The sequence below is a fragment of the Anastrepha ludens genome, chromosome 5 (assembly GCF_028408465.1).
Source record: "Anastrepha ludens isolate Willacy chromosome 5, idAnaLude1.1, whole genome shotgun sequence".
NCBI lineage: Eukaryota > Metazoa > Arthropoda > Insecta > Diptera > Tephritidae > Anastrepha > Anastrepha ludens.
In genome coordinates, this window is record NC_071501.1 from 76,081,815 (window position 1) to 76,097,521 (window position 15,707).

At 36.5% G+C, this 15,707-nt stretch overlaps 1 protein-coding gene across 1 annotated transcript in view; it reads right to left on the reverse strand.

The window, feature by feature from the left end:
• Nucleotides 1-12,624: 12,624 nt before the first annotated feature.
• LOC128864565 (uncharacterized) overlaps nucleotides 12,625-15,707 on the reverse strand; it is a 71,383-nt gene continuing 68,300 nt past the window's right edge. The window contains exons 3-4 of the mRNA XM_054104290.1: nucleotides 13,894-14,083; nucleotides 12,625-13,656 (exon numbers count right to left, since the gene is read on the reverse strand). Of these exons, the coding sequence (XP_053960265.1) occupies nucleotides 13,180-13,656; nucleotides 13,894-14,083 (667 nt within the window). The 3' untranslated portion in view covers nucleotides 12,625-13,179. The remainder of the gene's footprint in view (nucleotides 13,657-13,893; nucleotides 14,084-15,707) is intronic.

Genomic DNA, 15,707 nt, shown 5'->3' on the forward strand with positions numbered 1-15,707 from the left:
GACATTTAAAAAACATTTTTTTTAATTTTTGAGGAGAAGATATAATATATATACTATATTTATTAAATTTTTTTATTGTTTATTTATAATTTGTTTTTGGGGAAACGATTTTTTGTAATTTTTGGAAAATACGCTCCAATCAGCTTTTTTGCTTATTTCTTTTCTAATAGCTGAGACTATAATCAGTAATACCTGAAAGCTTCATAGTGAGATTCATGTAACTTTTCTAGCTATATTCACATATGTACAGCGAATCAGTGAAATATCGATGTGCTTTCTCGCTTCGACCTCCAATCTTATAATTTTTTTGTGGACCCAGTCCCATCGCATAATGTCAGATGTAAGCTAATCAACTTGAAATCAGTAAACTGCAGGAGAACTATTCTCTGCCTCTTATTTGCCTTTAGTATTATTCATCATCATTAACATAACATTTACAGCTCAGGGTGAGCTTTCCTTTGCTTTTGTGATCCATACGTCACGCACATCATCTTCCCACCTTCTTGGTGGCCACCCCTCTGCCAAAAAATGCGAATGATAAAAATCTTCTTCGCGATTCAGTTGTCATCCATTCGAAGTTCTTGTTCTAGCCATCGGAGACGTTGCACCTCTACGAAGCGCATTATATTTCGTCCATTTACAAGTTCTTCGATCACATTCTTACTGCTATAAGACCCATCAAAATCTCGTACAGGACCAAAAATTCGCCTCAAAATTTTAATGTCAAAAGATAAGTTTTAAGATAAGACGTAAGAGATAGTATGATTCACATCTATACGCTGATATTGGTCTTATAAGGGTCCTATAGATCTGTAGATTTCACGTTCATCACAAGAGTTTGGTTTCAAGCAGTTGGAGGCATGAGTAATAGCTTCTATTTGCAGCCTCCAGTCTATAGTTTATAGAGCTAAGCGGACCTGCTGTACTACTTAAGTTCACTCTTTGGTACTTTAAGGTTGCAACTTATTAGTGGGATACTTAATTAATTAACAATTGCCACTTTCTTCTAGAAGTCAAAAATTGGAACATCCCTCAATGCTGTCTTATGAATAATGAACTTGTTTGCTTGAAACAAGTAACAAGTAGATATGCTATCGATTTTTTAATTTATAGAACTTTAAGTGAACTGTACTCCTTCTCAAATTCTTTAGCTTTAAGGAGACCTGGTGGTCTAGAAATTTCAAAAAATTAATTTTTTGTTTTTTCGATATTTCGAAAGTATGGAAATTTCCAATATTATAGCTTCTACAGCCCATTAACTAGGTAGAGAGCGGTCCAAGCGCACCTCTTGGGTCAAATTTTAGGCTCATTTATCTCGAAACCACTTTTTTCGGTACGGCGGTCATTCAGCTGAATCACTTGAAATTTGAATATGTTGCTTACAACATGTATGGCTATCGTGGTACCTATAATCATAATTTTATTTAAATAATTTCATATTTTTTACACTAAAATACTAGTGAAAAAAGACCCGATTTTACGAACTTTTTTTCAAAAGTTCGCCATTTTGTCAATTTTTAATTTTTTCGACTTCCTTTAGTTCTGATTAAGAATTTTTTTGTATTTTGTGCTTTAAATATAATAAATAGAAGTCTCGAAACATCCTACGCCATCTGGGTCCGATTTTCCGGAATCATCTTTAGCGGCATTTTTATAATAATAAAAATTGTTTTTAAAATAAAAATAAGAATTTTTTTGCATGCTCAATAGATGTAGTAATAAACACGAAAAGTTGAAATATCGTTTTTTTTATTTTAATGGCAAAGAAAGTCGTGAAAATATGTGAAATTTTCGTGCTCTAGACCATTGGGTCTCCTTAATTTATTTTCATTCAAGTCTAAAATTATAATATTCTTAAAAGAATTTTACGGTTAATTTGAATGAGATACGCTCCGTCTGTAAAAATAGCTTTACTTTTAGAAGAATAATTTTAATGTCTCATTATTTCTCATAGTTTAATGGGACAGATACCTGTAAACGGCCATATTTTCCCTGATTTTCATTAAAATTATTTAAAATGAAGAAGTCAATATATTTTTTTCAAAATTGGCATACAGTTTATTTATACATTAAAATAATATTTTTTTTTTATTTTAATCATTTAAAATGACGGATGTACACTCAATTCTTCCAGGAAGATCGCAGCGGGGCTTCTCAATCGGTGAGCATTGTAGCATCGGCGTCAGTGACCTGAATACAAAAATCCAAAATTTTTTTTGTTTATTAATGTCATAATTTCTATATGAATTAAAAAAAATGGGGGAAACAATTCACGGAATTAAACGCTTCAAAAAAAAAAAAAAAGTTTTGGAGCGAATTTTACTACTATTTTTGCTTCGAAAAAATTATTGTATTTTTTCGAAAAATTTTCGAAATTGTAAATTCACATAGAAAGTAATATGATGAAAAAGACATGCAAATTTTCAGGGAGATCGGTCAATAACTTTTCGAGTTATCGTGTACGCCAATTCGAAAAATATAGTTTTGAGAAAAGCGCGTCTAAAGTCGGCAACGTAACAACCATACACCTCTCCACCATACCAGCGCTCGAACGCAGAGAATAGAGTCATCAGGGTTGACGATAAGAAATACTTAAATTTACGTTCTAAAAATTTTTTGACATATTCTTAAAGGATTATATTAACTTTTTATGAAAAACAAAAAAAAAATTTTTTTCGAAATTGTCAATAGTCTGCAAGTGACATAAGACTTAAATGCGAAGCGCTAGATAGATACGTTTATTCATTTGTGAATCGATCGAAATGTCACGGCAGAAATGTAGTAAGCAGTGACACATCGATCGAACAGTGTTCGCTGTTCCTATTTGAATGTAACTCGAAAATTTGTTTAAGTGAATCGGCAGAAGAAGCTAAAAATATGTACTTTAAAACTAAGTAAAAAGAAATCAAGTTTTTGAGAATTTCAGGCTGGTATTATACTTTATTTGCCAAGAGGCTCGTTTCCAAAATGATTTCGTTTCGCTTTTCTTTTTCGAAGAATTTTTTTAATTATTTTTCGCAGAAGAATCTATGTGCAAACTAGAGCTCCAGATACCCGGTTATCGAGCGATGCGTGCAGCTCGATACTCGCTCGAAACGCGTTAATTGTTCAACAGTTCAATTTTTACCTCGAAATGTTCCTGTTTCTGAACAATTTTAGCAGCTAAAAAAAGCCAGTATTTATTTGGTTTTCCATAGACTTAAAAAAAAGTGTTGGCGAAAAAGTAAAAAAAAAAACAAAGTCAAAAATATTGCTCCGATTACTTAAAAAGGCTCGATATACTCGATCTCACTCTCGAAATTTTTCGAATATTTAGCATCGAATAAATGTGCGGGTACTCGTTGCTTATTCGCTCGGGCTGTTCGAAAATGGGCGAACAAAATTGAGAGCTCTGGTATAAGCGAAGTATAGTACGAGTATATACCACTGATCTGAATTTTTGTTTTAATTCTTATTTTTTTAAATTTATTATTTATAATATTATAATTTTTTATAATTAGTATTCAATTTGCTGGATGCATATATTTCCACACATTTCAGTTATCACCCAATTTTTCATTATATGGCATTCATTATGTCTTCTTCTCATTATGCCATTTTTTATTGTACGTTCATACCAGATTACTTTGAGCAAAAAACAAATGCGCTCGGCATATCGCACTTTGAAGGCACCAAAGTCAACATAATTGTTTTAGAAAAAACTGCATTGTTGTGAGAAACTTCGTAAAAACGGAATGCTTTTAGTAGGGGTCAAAATCATAAAACCACCCAGCTGATGGAGTGCGAAAATTCAAACGCCTGCCGCTAGTGCCAGCTACATATTCATATACGAAATTTCATAAGTATACACCAGGTATGAATACCTAATTTAATTTACCATGAATTATATTATACATGAATGCGAGAACTCTTTGCGTTGGTAACCCTATAAGAGTGCGTTCTTAATTTGCGTCGATTACGCTTGGTGTGGAGTTCCGCAAGTTTAATTCATTTCATTTTATTATGTGTACTACACCTGACTAAATTATTTCAGTATTTTTAACAACCGGTTTGAAGTAAAACAGTAAAGTAAAATAGGAGCTTAAAGAAACTCAACTTTCTATGGAAGTGCATAATTTTGAGCTGTTGAACACATTTCCTTACCTTCACATTTGCTTACCTTCCTATGAATGTGTGCATGTATGTGTGGTTAGGTGTGAGTTTGCGTATGGACAAAATTTTAAATTCATAGTTAAGTCAAGCATACTTTGTTCTACACACACACACATTCATACATGCGCACGTGCACAAATACTGCCATTGCACCTTTGCCGTATTTAACTTAACATTCATTCATTTAAGTGTATTGTGCACGCATACATATGCAGACGAAATGAACGCCGAATGAATGTCGAAAAAGGCAACGTTTGTAATTAAATTTCAAAGGAACCCAACAAAGCGGCCTACAAAAACTGAAGCCCAACATGCACACAAACCCCCTCAAATACAAAAGGTTGGGTAAAAAAAAAACACAAAAAGCAAGAAAAAAGAGAACGCCAAGCCTCGAGAACAATTGTAATGTAAGCTTTGCCTCAAATGCATATGTGCTTATGTATGCAAACACACACATCCAAACATACGTGCATAGGTGATTGTTATATATACATACATAAGCACGTAGAGTGTGTATGTGTGTGTATGCATACGTGTGTTACGCTTTCGTTGGCCGCTTTTACCATTAAGGACCTTGAATTAAATTTTAAATTCTCGTACGCATCGACTTACTTGCTACCCCCTCCCGTCACTTGCTGTGCAGCTTAAATTTTTGCACATTTTCACAGCTTTGGTTTCTTTTGGTTTAATGCATTTTTTTTTTTGCTTTTTTCCAACGTTCACTATTTTCCATTTTCGCATTTAAAATTTTCACATTTCTATTTGCCAAGATTTGTTTGGTATGCGTAATTGAAATGACCCGGTAGGAAGCCGAAAAGCTAATTTTTATTATAACCAGACGACTAATTTAAAACAAAGGCAACCTCTCTCTTATTTGTTTTCTATTATTTATTTTTGTTTGAGTACTAATTTTTGAAATGTTTTAAATTTTGTTTTTTTTTCTAAAATTCATTTTTATTTGTTTCCATTTTGTTTTTGCTTATTAAAATTTGTTGTCCTTGTAGGACATACATTTTTCCCCACTTTTGGCAACTCAGTCGTGACAAATCAAATCGAGTACAACTTTACGAACATTTTTTTTCCTCAATTTGGAAGCATTGTTCTGACGTTAAACGATTCATGATGACTTTCGAAAGCGAAAAAAAATGTCAACACAGTTTGCCATTATCAGCTGTGACACCCTAGTTATCGATATCGATATCTCATAAAGCTAAAAAAAATACCCAATAGCTAACAACGAGTGGTGGTAAATATGATCAAATTTTTAAAACCCATGGAACTAGTTTTCAACTAGACGCAATGTAGCCAGTGGCGATAAAAAGTTTACTTCATTTGCATGATTTCCCATTATTTTAATATAGCTTTCAATTATCTATACCATCAATCAGTGGATCCCTCTAGTGACCGATACACCTGAATAATTGCAATTTTTGCTATATGGCCATGTTTTTGATGCGCTTGATAAATCCATTTTAGTTTAGTGTAGCATTAAAGTTCAGAAAATGACAATAAGTGAACCGGCTTCATATTAATCCTTTATTGAAAATCACTTAAAGATTACCTGTATTCCCTAACTAGGCGAAAATGCTTATATTTTTAATAATTAGGTGCGAGCCTATATGTCGTTCAAAAGTTCAAAATCATGTGAACCGAAAAAGTTACTTACTTTACTATGAGACTTCATTCCATCATTGTACCATTCCAAATGCACTTTTATCTCAATATTTTTTGGTAACTTACACTTTTCTTACAAAAGGTTGTATTGATGTATTGTGTGAAATTCTGAAGTCTATCCTTAACCCAATAAGTTTATTTTCTCAGTTTGGTTTTTGGCATGACATACGCTTACATCCTTTGTTGATTGTTTTGCCGAGCTCCTCGATGTTGTTTCAGGTGATTGTCCTGAGCGTACGAGTATTTTGACCTTATATTTTATGTCACCTCCGAATATCGGACAATTTTTATAAAATGCCCTCGAATGCTCTGTACTGAAGCACGACCGCTCTTATAGGTATATGTATGTGTATGAATAAAACTACAGATAGAAATGTGGCATTCCAGAACGTAGTGCACTGCGACACAAAGGGGAAAATTTGTTGTTTTGTAAGATGACGCTTATGTAGGTTGGCCATGCTCAACCTCTTTAACGAAAGCAGCACTTGGGGGACGAGCTCCTAATGCTTAGAGCGGATCGGCTATGTAAGAGTTTAAACATTTCAATCTCTGTTTAGTCATGTCTGGATAAATGCCATACACAATCTGCTGAGGCATTTCAATATATTCAAAATAAAGCTGGACGGGACCTCCTTTTACTTTATATAAACTCCCTAAGCTGAAAAATTATAACAAACAAATTTAGGCAACCACATTTTTTTGTGACAGGAACTTTATGTTTAAAAAAAACTTTGACTTTTCTTAACCTTCAACTTGAAAATATGTTTTTTTAAACTACCAATTATGAATCTCTGAATTATTTGATTCCAGGCTGATCTTTTGCAAGAGTCCAAAAAAAATCTGCAAAATGCGGGCTCACCATTTACCCTGGTATCCTTTCTCCGTGCTGTAAAGACGACACTGTACAGACGACACTTTTCTCATTTTCATCGCTAACGTCTCCTAGATTCTCGAAAAAGAAGTCGGGAGTAAAAAAATTCAATTTTCCTCTATCAAATTTTTGTAGTTACTTATACCTGTAATACTTTGTGGTTGATCAACAAAATTTGCATCACATTTTAAATTTTTTCCAGCAGATTTCTCAGACCTACTCAACTTTTCTTCGAATATGTTATCTTTAAATAATTTTCTGCTCTGAGGTTCGGCGAAAATTCCTTCGTGTATTTTTTCGTGCCCCTTATTTTAGAAAACTTCTCTTTCAAGCGCATAAAACCTAAATCCTTGCGACTCATGGCTTTGACAATTTTTCATCAACCCTAATTGTATAGTCGTATGTAGTGGCGGGAAAATTACTCTGGTGGACTCCATTAGCTTTTTTAAATTCACAATTTGGCATTATTTTAGGCTGGCGACACTGTGTACAGTAATATTTGTAAAGAATATGTTAGAATCATAAAAGATTATCACAAGAAATCTGTGGGTGACAGAAAAAAAATTGCTTGGTTTTAGTCATTAGATCATTAGGATTGTTAAGATTTAAGTTTGTAGTAAAGTAATAATATACATACAGAATCCGTATTGCCACATAAACCTTGTCGATGAGCGTAGTCAATCAGCAATGATTTAATGTATCTTCTACCAAACTAAACCATCTTGAGGTCTTCTATTGTTCCCCAGTACTTACTACGCTCTAACTTTATCAAGTCAGTAATAGCAGGTTTGCAAGTTGACCAACCGAATGCCAAATCTCCTCCTACCAGCTCTTTACTCATCTCATCGCCTTCATTACGGAAAGATCCTTGATGGCCACTTGATTATCTCTTCTTATTGTTAGCACCTCAGCACCGCAAATCGCTGTTTGTTAATTTAAGTTCAAATTGTAATTTTTAATTTGAGTTCTAATTGAAATTTTCAAGCAAATTCAGGAATTTGTGTTTGCAGGAATGCTGAGAGAACGAAACGGGTCAAAGGTCGCTTTAAAGAGAGGAAAAATGTATTTCCTATCGAAAATATTAGAAAAGAGCCGTAAATATGACTTTCGAGCAGCTCTTAGCATTAAAAACCACCTTTTTGGCATTTTAAAGTGCCTCTTATATTACTAGCCGATGGAGCAATCAGAGCTGCAACATGCACCTGTACAATAATTGCCTAAAAAATATATGATTAGCTGCATTAAGTTGAAGTTTCCTTGCGCCTTCCCTAGAGGGGAGCGCACGCAGGAGCTTTGTTTTAATGAAATGCAAACGACAATGAAGATGTTTATGTGTATGAGAAGAGGAATGTGAAAACAAAGAGCTGATGACACTCAACCGTACCAAAATGGCAAATCTGCACTATCAACCGCTGACGCTTTTATAAATATGTGCATATGTATGTATGTATGTATGTATGCATGTGAGCACACTAAGTACGCACTCACAACTGAATTTCCTCTTTTTTGATCACTTCAATTTTTTTCTGCGATTTTGACACAAATTTTAATGAGGTTTCATTTCGCTTTCTATGGCTGCATGCCACAAATTGTTGCACGCCGCATTCTTTTCACATTTACCGCAACAACAATAGATACTTAAAACATACATACGTACATACACCTCTACTTATCACAAAAACCAAAACTAAACTAAGAAAAAAAAAAAAAAATTATTTCACAGGCACGCAAATGTCAAATGGCAAAGTGGTTGGTGTTTGTCAGAGGAGGCGGAGGGAGCTTGCCAGCAACAACTGCGCTAAAAACAACAATAGCAAAACATTTCTCTGTGAGCACCGTTCTGACAATACTCGACTGTGTGCAGGCAACTGAGCGTGGAATTGTCACTGTTGTTTGTAATTTGCTGCTGTTTCTCGAAATTTGAATTGCTACAGTTTCATTTTTGTTACTGTTTTTGTTTTTGCTTTTGTTTTTTTCTCTTCAATTGAATGCTGCAACATTTTTCGCCAGCACAACTGTTGTGCCTCCTTGCACCCCTCCACCATCATTTTTTGTGTATTTGTTTCGTTATTATACTTTTGTTCCGTTATTTTAATACAGACTCATCCCTTGCCACACTTTTCCTTTTTAAATCACCCTCCCCACTTGTCAACTCAAAGTGGCATTAATGTCAACAACTGCTGATGGCAACTGCAACGATTTCGTTTGTACCTACATAATTGTTGCAAATAGTCGTTGCCATTGTTGCCACTATTGCTATCAGCACAGCGCCAGTACCATCGTGGCAAGCATAATAATTATTAATAGCATTGCTAACATCATTAGTGTCATTGTTGCAATGATCATTATCGCCAACACACACCCCCCTTCTTGTTGTAGTTTTTGTGAGACGCTTTGTTGTTGCCTTTATTGTTGTTTCCATTTCAATTGTTTTTGTTATTATTATTATTCGTATTTCTGCTATTGTTCTGCTTATTGCCGTTGCTGCAGCATTAATTGTTGGCATTGTATTCTTTGCCATCGCAAAACGTGCGAATAATGAGTAGAGTGAAGCGGATAAGTGGGTGGGGAGGGGGTCATGTTGGTGCCAACACAAACGCCTGACTTTTGCTCGTTACGAATTTAAATCGGATTTATTTTTATTCCTTTACTGTTTCTCTACTTTTCCGTTCTGTTGTTTTTTGCTTTTACTTCTTTTCTTAATATTTTTTCATTTGTTTCTAGGTTATGAGGTAATCGTTCGCCCTCAACGCTGGCCCCTTCAAATCAAGCTGCGCTCCATTTACTAACTGCGATTGCTTTTAATTCTCCATTTTGTTGCACTTATCAACTGAGTTTAAGACGCCGTTAATCAGTTGAAGAGTTTTTCAACATTTTTGGTGATATTTAATTCGGGTATCAAAAAATATTGAGTCTTTAAAGGATTTTAATATCTGTAATACTGAAGTTTCTCAATGTTTGTATACATTTAAAAGTTCGAAAATCATTCAAATACAAATTACGGCGAGTAGTCGAATATAGGTACATTCTACTCTACGTAGGTAGGTAAGTTAGATTAAGTTAGGTTAGAATCTTTTCCTTCTTCTTAATTAGCGCGATAATTGCTTTAACGATTTGGACCAAGGTTAACCAAGCTCGTTAGATGTTTCTTTCTCGTACAACCCGGCGTCAGTTGGGAACACCAAGAAAAGCCAATTACTTTTTCACCTCATCTTTTCAACGCAGAGAAGGCCTTCCTCTTCCTTTGCTATCACCAGTTAGTATCACATCGAATACTTTTAGAGCCCGAGCTTTATTCGCCGCGCTATGTCTATGTCATTGTAAAGCTCATACAGCTCATTGTTTCATCGCCTGCGATACTTGCCTCCGTTGAATTTTAAGGCTGACATTGTTATTCGTGTTAATGCTGATTCATATATAAACGAAGTCTCGAACCTCGAAAGTAACTATCATAACTGTTATACCTGTCAACAGTGACCTGGATGCAGATACACGAGTGTGCCTGATGACAGGAGGTAATTGGTTTTGCCCTCATTCACCACCAGACTCATTCGCTTTGCTTAGTTATCCAGTTTAGGAAATGCAGAGCTAACAGCGCGGTTCTTCAGACCGATGATGGGAATATCATCGGCATACACCAGCAATTGTATGCTCTTATAAAAGATGGTGACGGAGCGGTTAAGTTCTGCCGCTCTCACGATATTTTCAAACAGCAGTTTAAAGATGTCATACCACATACCAGCGACCTGTCTGTAACTTCGTTTATAATAATTGATTTGATAATACGTCCCTCTTCCTCTCGTTCCGCCCAAATGTTTTTTTCGGGCTAGCCGAAATCCGATTTCTTCTTCGGCGGCGGTATGTAAAGCATGAAAAATGCTGCTCCATTGCTTCTGTATGCCGGATTGGTGAGCAGTATGGAAGCAGGAGTGAGGGTCGAGTGGCGAATCTTCTGGCTGTCTTTTTTCCGACATTATACATTCTTTAGTAGTTAGGCTTTCTGCACAGAGGCGTGGGTGTATTTTGGTTAATGATTCGAGTCTATGTTAGGTCCTGGGATCGTACAAATACTTAAAACACTAAAATAGTGTCTTCAATGTATCGCCACATGATCGATCTGGTTTCGAGCCAGGTTAAGTTAGATCATTAGTTATAGTCATAATCGCGGTGCAAGCCTCATAAAGGATCTTGGTTAAGTTACATAGCCGCACATGCAAGTACCCACCTGGGCCAAAAGTCAAAGATCTCGGGATCCCGTGAATGTGGAATTTGACCGCCCCAAAAAAATCTGGGATTGTAGGAAAATAATTCTAAGATATTCGAGATTTGTAAACTCTTACGAAGCATATGAATAAGAAGTAAAAATAGCAACAAATGCAACACTGACTTTTTTTTTGGATGGATCCATCACTTCACTCCGAAATCAAAACGATCTGAGTGGACAGCAACTGGCGAATCTAGTCCAAAGCCCACGAAAGCATAACAATCGCCTGGAAAGATTATGGCCCCTGATAGCGGTCGCCCTTCGGCAGGCAGTGGCAAACCTTCGAGTGTATTTCTGCCATGAAAAAGCTCCTCATAAAAAATATCTGCCGTTCGGAGTCGGCTTGAAACTGTAGGTCCCTCCATTTGTGGAGCAGCATCCAGACGCACACCACAAATATGAGGAGGAGCTCGGCCAAACCCCCAAAAAGGGTGCATGCGCCAATTATATATATATATATTGGCAAAGAAAGAAATGTTGCTTCATTAAGACAACGGAGCGGGTCACAAGTCAATCAAAACAATTGCAAAACTACATGAATTGAACTTCGAATTCTCCCACATCCACCGTATTCACCTGATTTGGGTCCCAGCGCCTACTGGCTGCTCGCAAACCTAAAAAAAATCCTTGACGGTAAGAAATGTATCTCCAATGAAGAGGTTACCGCTGAAACTGAGGAGTGTTTTGAGGCAAAAGATAAATCGTTCCACAAAAGTGGTATTGAAATGTTAAAGCGGCGCTGGAATGATTGCGTTGTTCTTGCTGAAAATTACAATACATTGATAAAAAAAGCTTATATTGAAAAAAAAGTATTGTCTTTTTTAGGCCCGCGGTTTTTCAGCCCATATGTTACTTGCCCCAAATAATTTTTTTAATATGAAACATATAGGCGTTTTGCCTTTGACACCAATGACCGGCCAAGCCATGACAGAACACCCTTCGAAATTATGAGGCATTCTCTCCTCCTTTTTTTCCGTTTATCACGCCAATATATTTAGGAAACCATCTGGAAGAAAAACTCTTGCCAACAGGTGGCACTTTGGGCTGGATAGGCAATTGAAAAGCAGAGTCCTCTCTCGATACACGAAAGTCCTGGACATTGACGAACACCGATGGATGGTTATTAAGAATTTTCGAGAGCAAAATACTTCGCAAGATCTATGGTCCGAATAAGGTGGTACATCGAGGTGTGCGCCAACATCGACATAGTAAAGCGCATTAAAATTTAGCGGCTGCACTGGATAGGTCACGTTGAGCGAAGGAACAATAATGCTCCAGCAAAGAAGGTGCAGTTTTCGACGACTTGTCCGCCCTGGGTGTTTCTAACTGGCGTCAACGTGCGCAATACAGAGGCGATTGGCGCAACATTTTGATAGCGTCCAAAACCGACCATTGGTTGTAGTTGCCAGCTAAGTAAGTAAGTAAGTATTGTAGTTTCCAATAAAACTTTGTACTCTACTGCTTTTTAAATATTTTCTTTTTTTGCATTGCTGATTGCTTTATTGCTTCACCTTTAAAGTTTAATAAAAAATATTTGTAACAATCAATTTTTAATTAAATTTTATCACAATTCCCTGTTGCCTCACAACACACTGCACTTCTCCATTTACTTTCTTCTTCTACAATGAAAATTTTCCCATTCATGCTGGCTCTTTTCTTCCGAAAACTGTTCAAAAAAAGGCATTTTCAATTAACTAAACTATTTTATTGAATTTTAACTTAGACAAAGAAAATTCTTTTAACACAAAAATTAATTAATTTCACTTATATGTGTAAGACTTAAGAGACCAAAGTGTGTAGGAAAAAATGCTATTTAAAAATTATAAGCAAGTGAAAAGAAAACTTTCAAAGAAATAAAAATACGTATATTTTAGTAGTTCGATCAAAAGTAATCACAAAGGCGAGCAAAAAAGGATGCATTGTTGAGGAACGTTGGCTATTGGTTGGCAACGAGTAGGTGCCTGGCAGGAAATGCTACTCTTGACTACAGCTACTCATTTGTGCATATGTATAGCTGTTGTTCTTGTTAATTGTGAATATGTAGTGGTGGTGGTGGTGTTGCTGGGGATCGTGCTGGTGCTGCCGTTCTGCTGCTGTGATACCACCGGCATACGTCTTGGCTGCATACTCAATTAATTGGTTTGCTGTCGACCCACTAAGTACATAATTGTATATATGATTGAATGAATGAATGGCCCGCTCTGGCACTCTAAGTGATTCACTCTTCGATGGTGCAGAGATTAGGCGCACGCAAAATAATGCTGGTTGCCTTGCCACCATTAGCCAGCAGAGCGGATGCGGAACCACCACCGCTACCACCACCATTGATATGTCCATTGATTCTCAACCTGCCACGTGACTGCTTCAAATGCTGTTGGTGTTGATGTTGCAGGCTATAGTAGTGTTGTTGTTGCTGTTGCTTATGTTGCTGCTTGAGCACGGAATGCCTTTGGTGTTGATGATGTGGATGCACATAACTGCCCGTATCTCGCAATTTGCGATACAAGGATATATACTTGCCGGCAGTTGTGGTTCTAGGAACTATATATTTCTCACAGAAACTGGTTTTGGAGCGTGCTGCTGCGCTGAGCTTGTCATAGGCGAGCGCCTGCAGAAATGCCAATACGAAAGTGTAACAATTGTGGCTATCCTCCTGGTAATGGGAGACGGTCCAGCGATCGGGCTGATTACAAATCTGCGGGTGGAAAAACAGTTGTAAGCTTTCACACGGCAATCAAATATAAATACAAATACAAGTGCATGTGGTAGTAGTAGTAGTAGTAGTAGAAGTAGTAGTAGTGGTTGTGGCACAAATTGCCTAACATTCCTTCTTGAAATGCTATGAAGCATGCCGAAGCCGTATGTGCACATATGAATGCTATGCTTTATTGCGTTATTATTGTTGTTGCAGTTGCAGTCAAACATAACTTACCTGCTGCAATATCTCGTCCCAGTAGTCATACCATGGTTCGGGGACATCGCCGACCAGCAGACATTGCCACCATTCGTTCATGCGAGTATTATCGGCACGATGTCGCCGCAAGCCATGTCGATCAAATTCCACAACACAGCCCGTTGAGGTCGTCACGGCAATATGTAAATCCGTCGAATTGTTGTAGTCACTGTGGGACAGAGAAATAGACAGAGAGATACAAATGAGCGCATATTTAGTGGCTAGCAAGCTAAGGTTTAATTGTAGGAAACTAAGGCGAAGAGGAACAAATTGAGATTGAATACCAGATGAAGAGCAAAGCCAACAAAGGTGTGCATTTAAAACCAAAAAAATGATTTATGAAGTAATTACAGTAGCTGCAGTTATTGCAATCAATTATTATGTTTTGTTCTGAAAAAGAAGCGTTGCTCAATGTGAGTGAAGTCTCGAATTGCCGCGAAAAGCATGGAAGCGATTCCATGGCAAGTGATCGAAGTATTTTGGATTTTGTCGTCAATTCTTCTAAAACTAATTCTAAGTCTTCTAAAGCTAATTTTCTAAAGTCTACAGAATAATATGAAGTAAACTAAGAAAAAATGTAACACTACTCGATCGCAGCACTCAAGGAGAATCTGTACAATGTGGTGGTATTCGAGCAACAACAAAAATTTTGAAATTATAATTATAATATAGAAAATAGCAGAATGGAGTGAATGACGAATAGCAAAATTATCGCGCATTCACAACACAACAACAACTTTGCGTTATCCTGTTTTACTGCCATGTCTAATTTAAAGACAAATTGAAGAAGTAAAAATCAACAGCTCAAATGACACCACCTTCTATAGATACGCCTTGGCAGCACTCGTATATTACGTCCATTGACAAATCGATAAAAGTGTGCATTAATAAGCACATAAGCGCATCCCTAGAGCAATACGAGTATTTTGCACAGATATGCTGTGCGTGCAGGGTGTCGGGTGGCACAGCTAAGAACTAAAAGCTTAATTAAAGACTAATTTTTTTTTTATTTCCTTGTTCACTCCACTCGGGAGCATACGCATTCTTGCGTTGGTTTCGTTAATCTATTTGATTTCTGACAGGGTAGGTGATTAGTCTTCCGCTACCAGTCCTAAGTAGTGTGAATGTCCACCTGTCGTTGCTTCTTGTTGCTTGAAGCGCCATCTGTGTGCCACATTTTTCTGGCAGAAGGGTCAGATGGTTGAGGACTTCGCTAAATTTGGTGTGTATGCGCTATTACCGCGATTTCCCGCTTCCTCCTACTGGCGCCACTGTCGCAATCTGTAACTGTGTTATCTATTTTCTTTGTTTTTTTTTTGCTTGTTTTAGCAGCCACAGTGCAAGTAACTTTTGTGCGGGGGTAAGGGTTGGAAGGATAAGGCTCTTGAAGTTGAGGAATGAAATTATTATAATTATATAATTGTTATTATTATTATTATTTTTTTATATATTTTTGAATTTTATTTATATATTTATTTATTTTTTATTATTTTATAGAGGTAAGTTTGGAAGAGTGCGAGGATCGTGCTTTACTTGGGAAAAGTTTGTTTCAAAAACTATTACAAAGAAGACAAGTGCGGATTTTATCCTTTAAAAGTTATTTCCTTTAAATGTTGACCGTTAAGTCGAATAGAGTTTTATAGTCTGGGCTTCGTACTCCGCGTTACTCACTGGAGAAGTGATGTCGGGACGCCATTAAATCGCGAACGATATTTTGTTTTAGTCATAAGATGGTCGCGGATTTTTTCCATAGACTTAACTTTTGAGGTACTTCTGCGGAAAAAAATCCATAA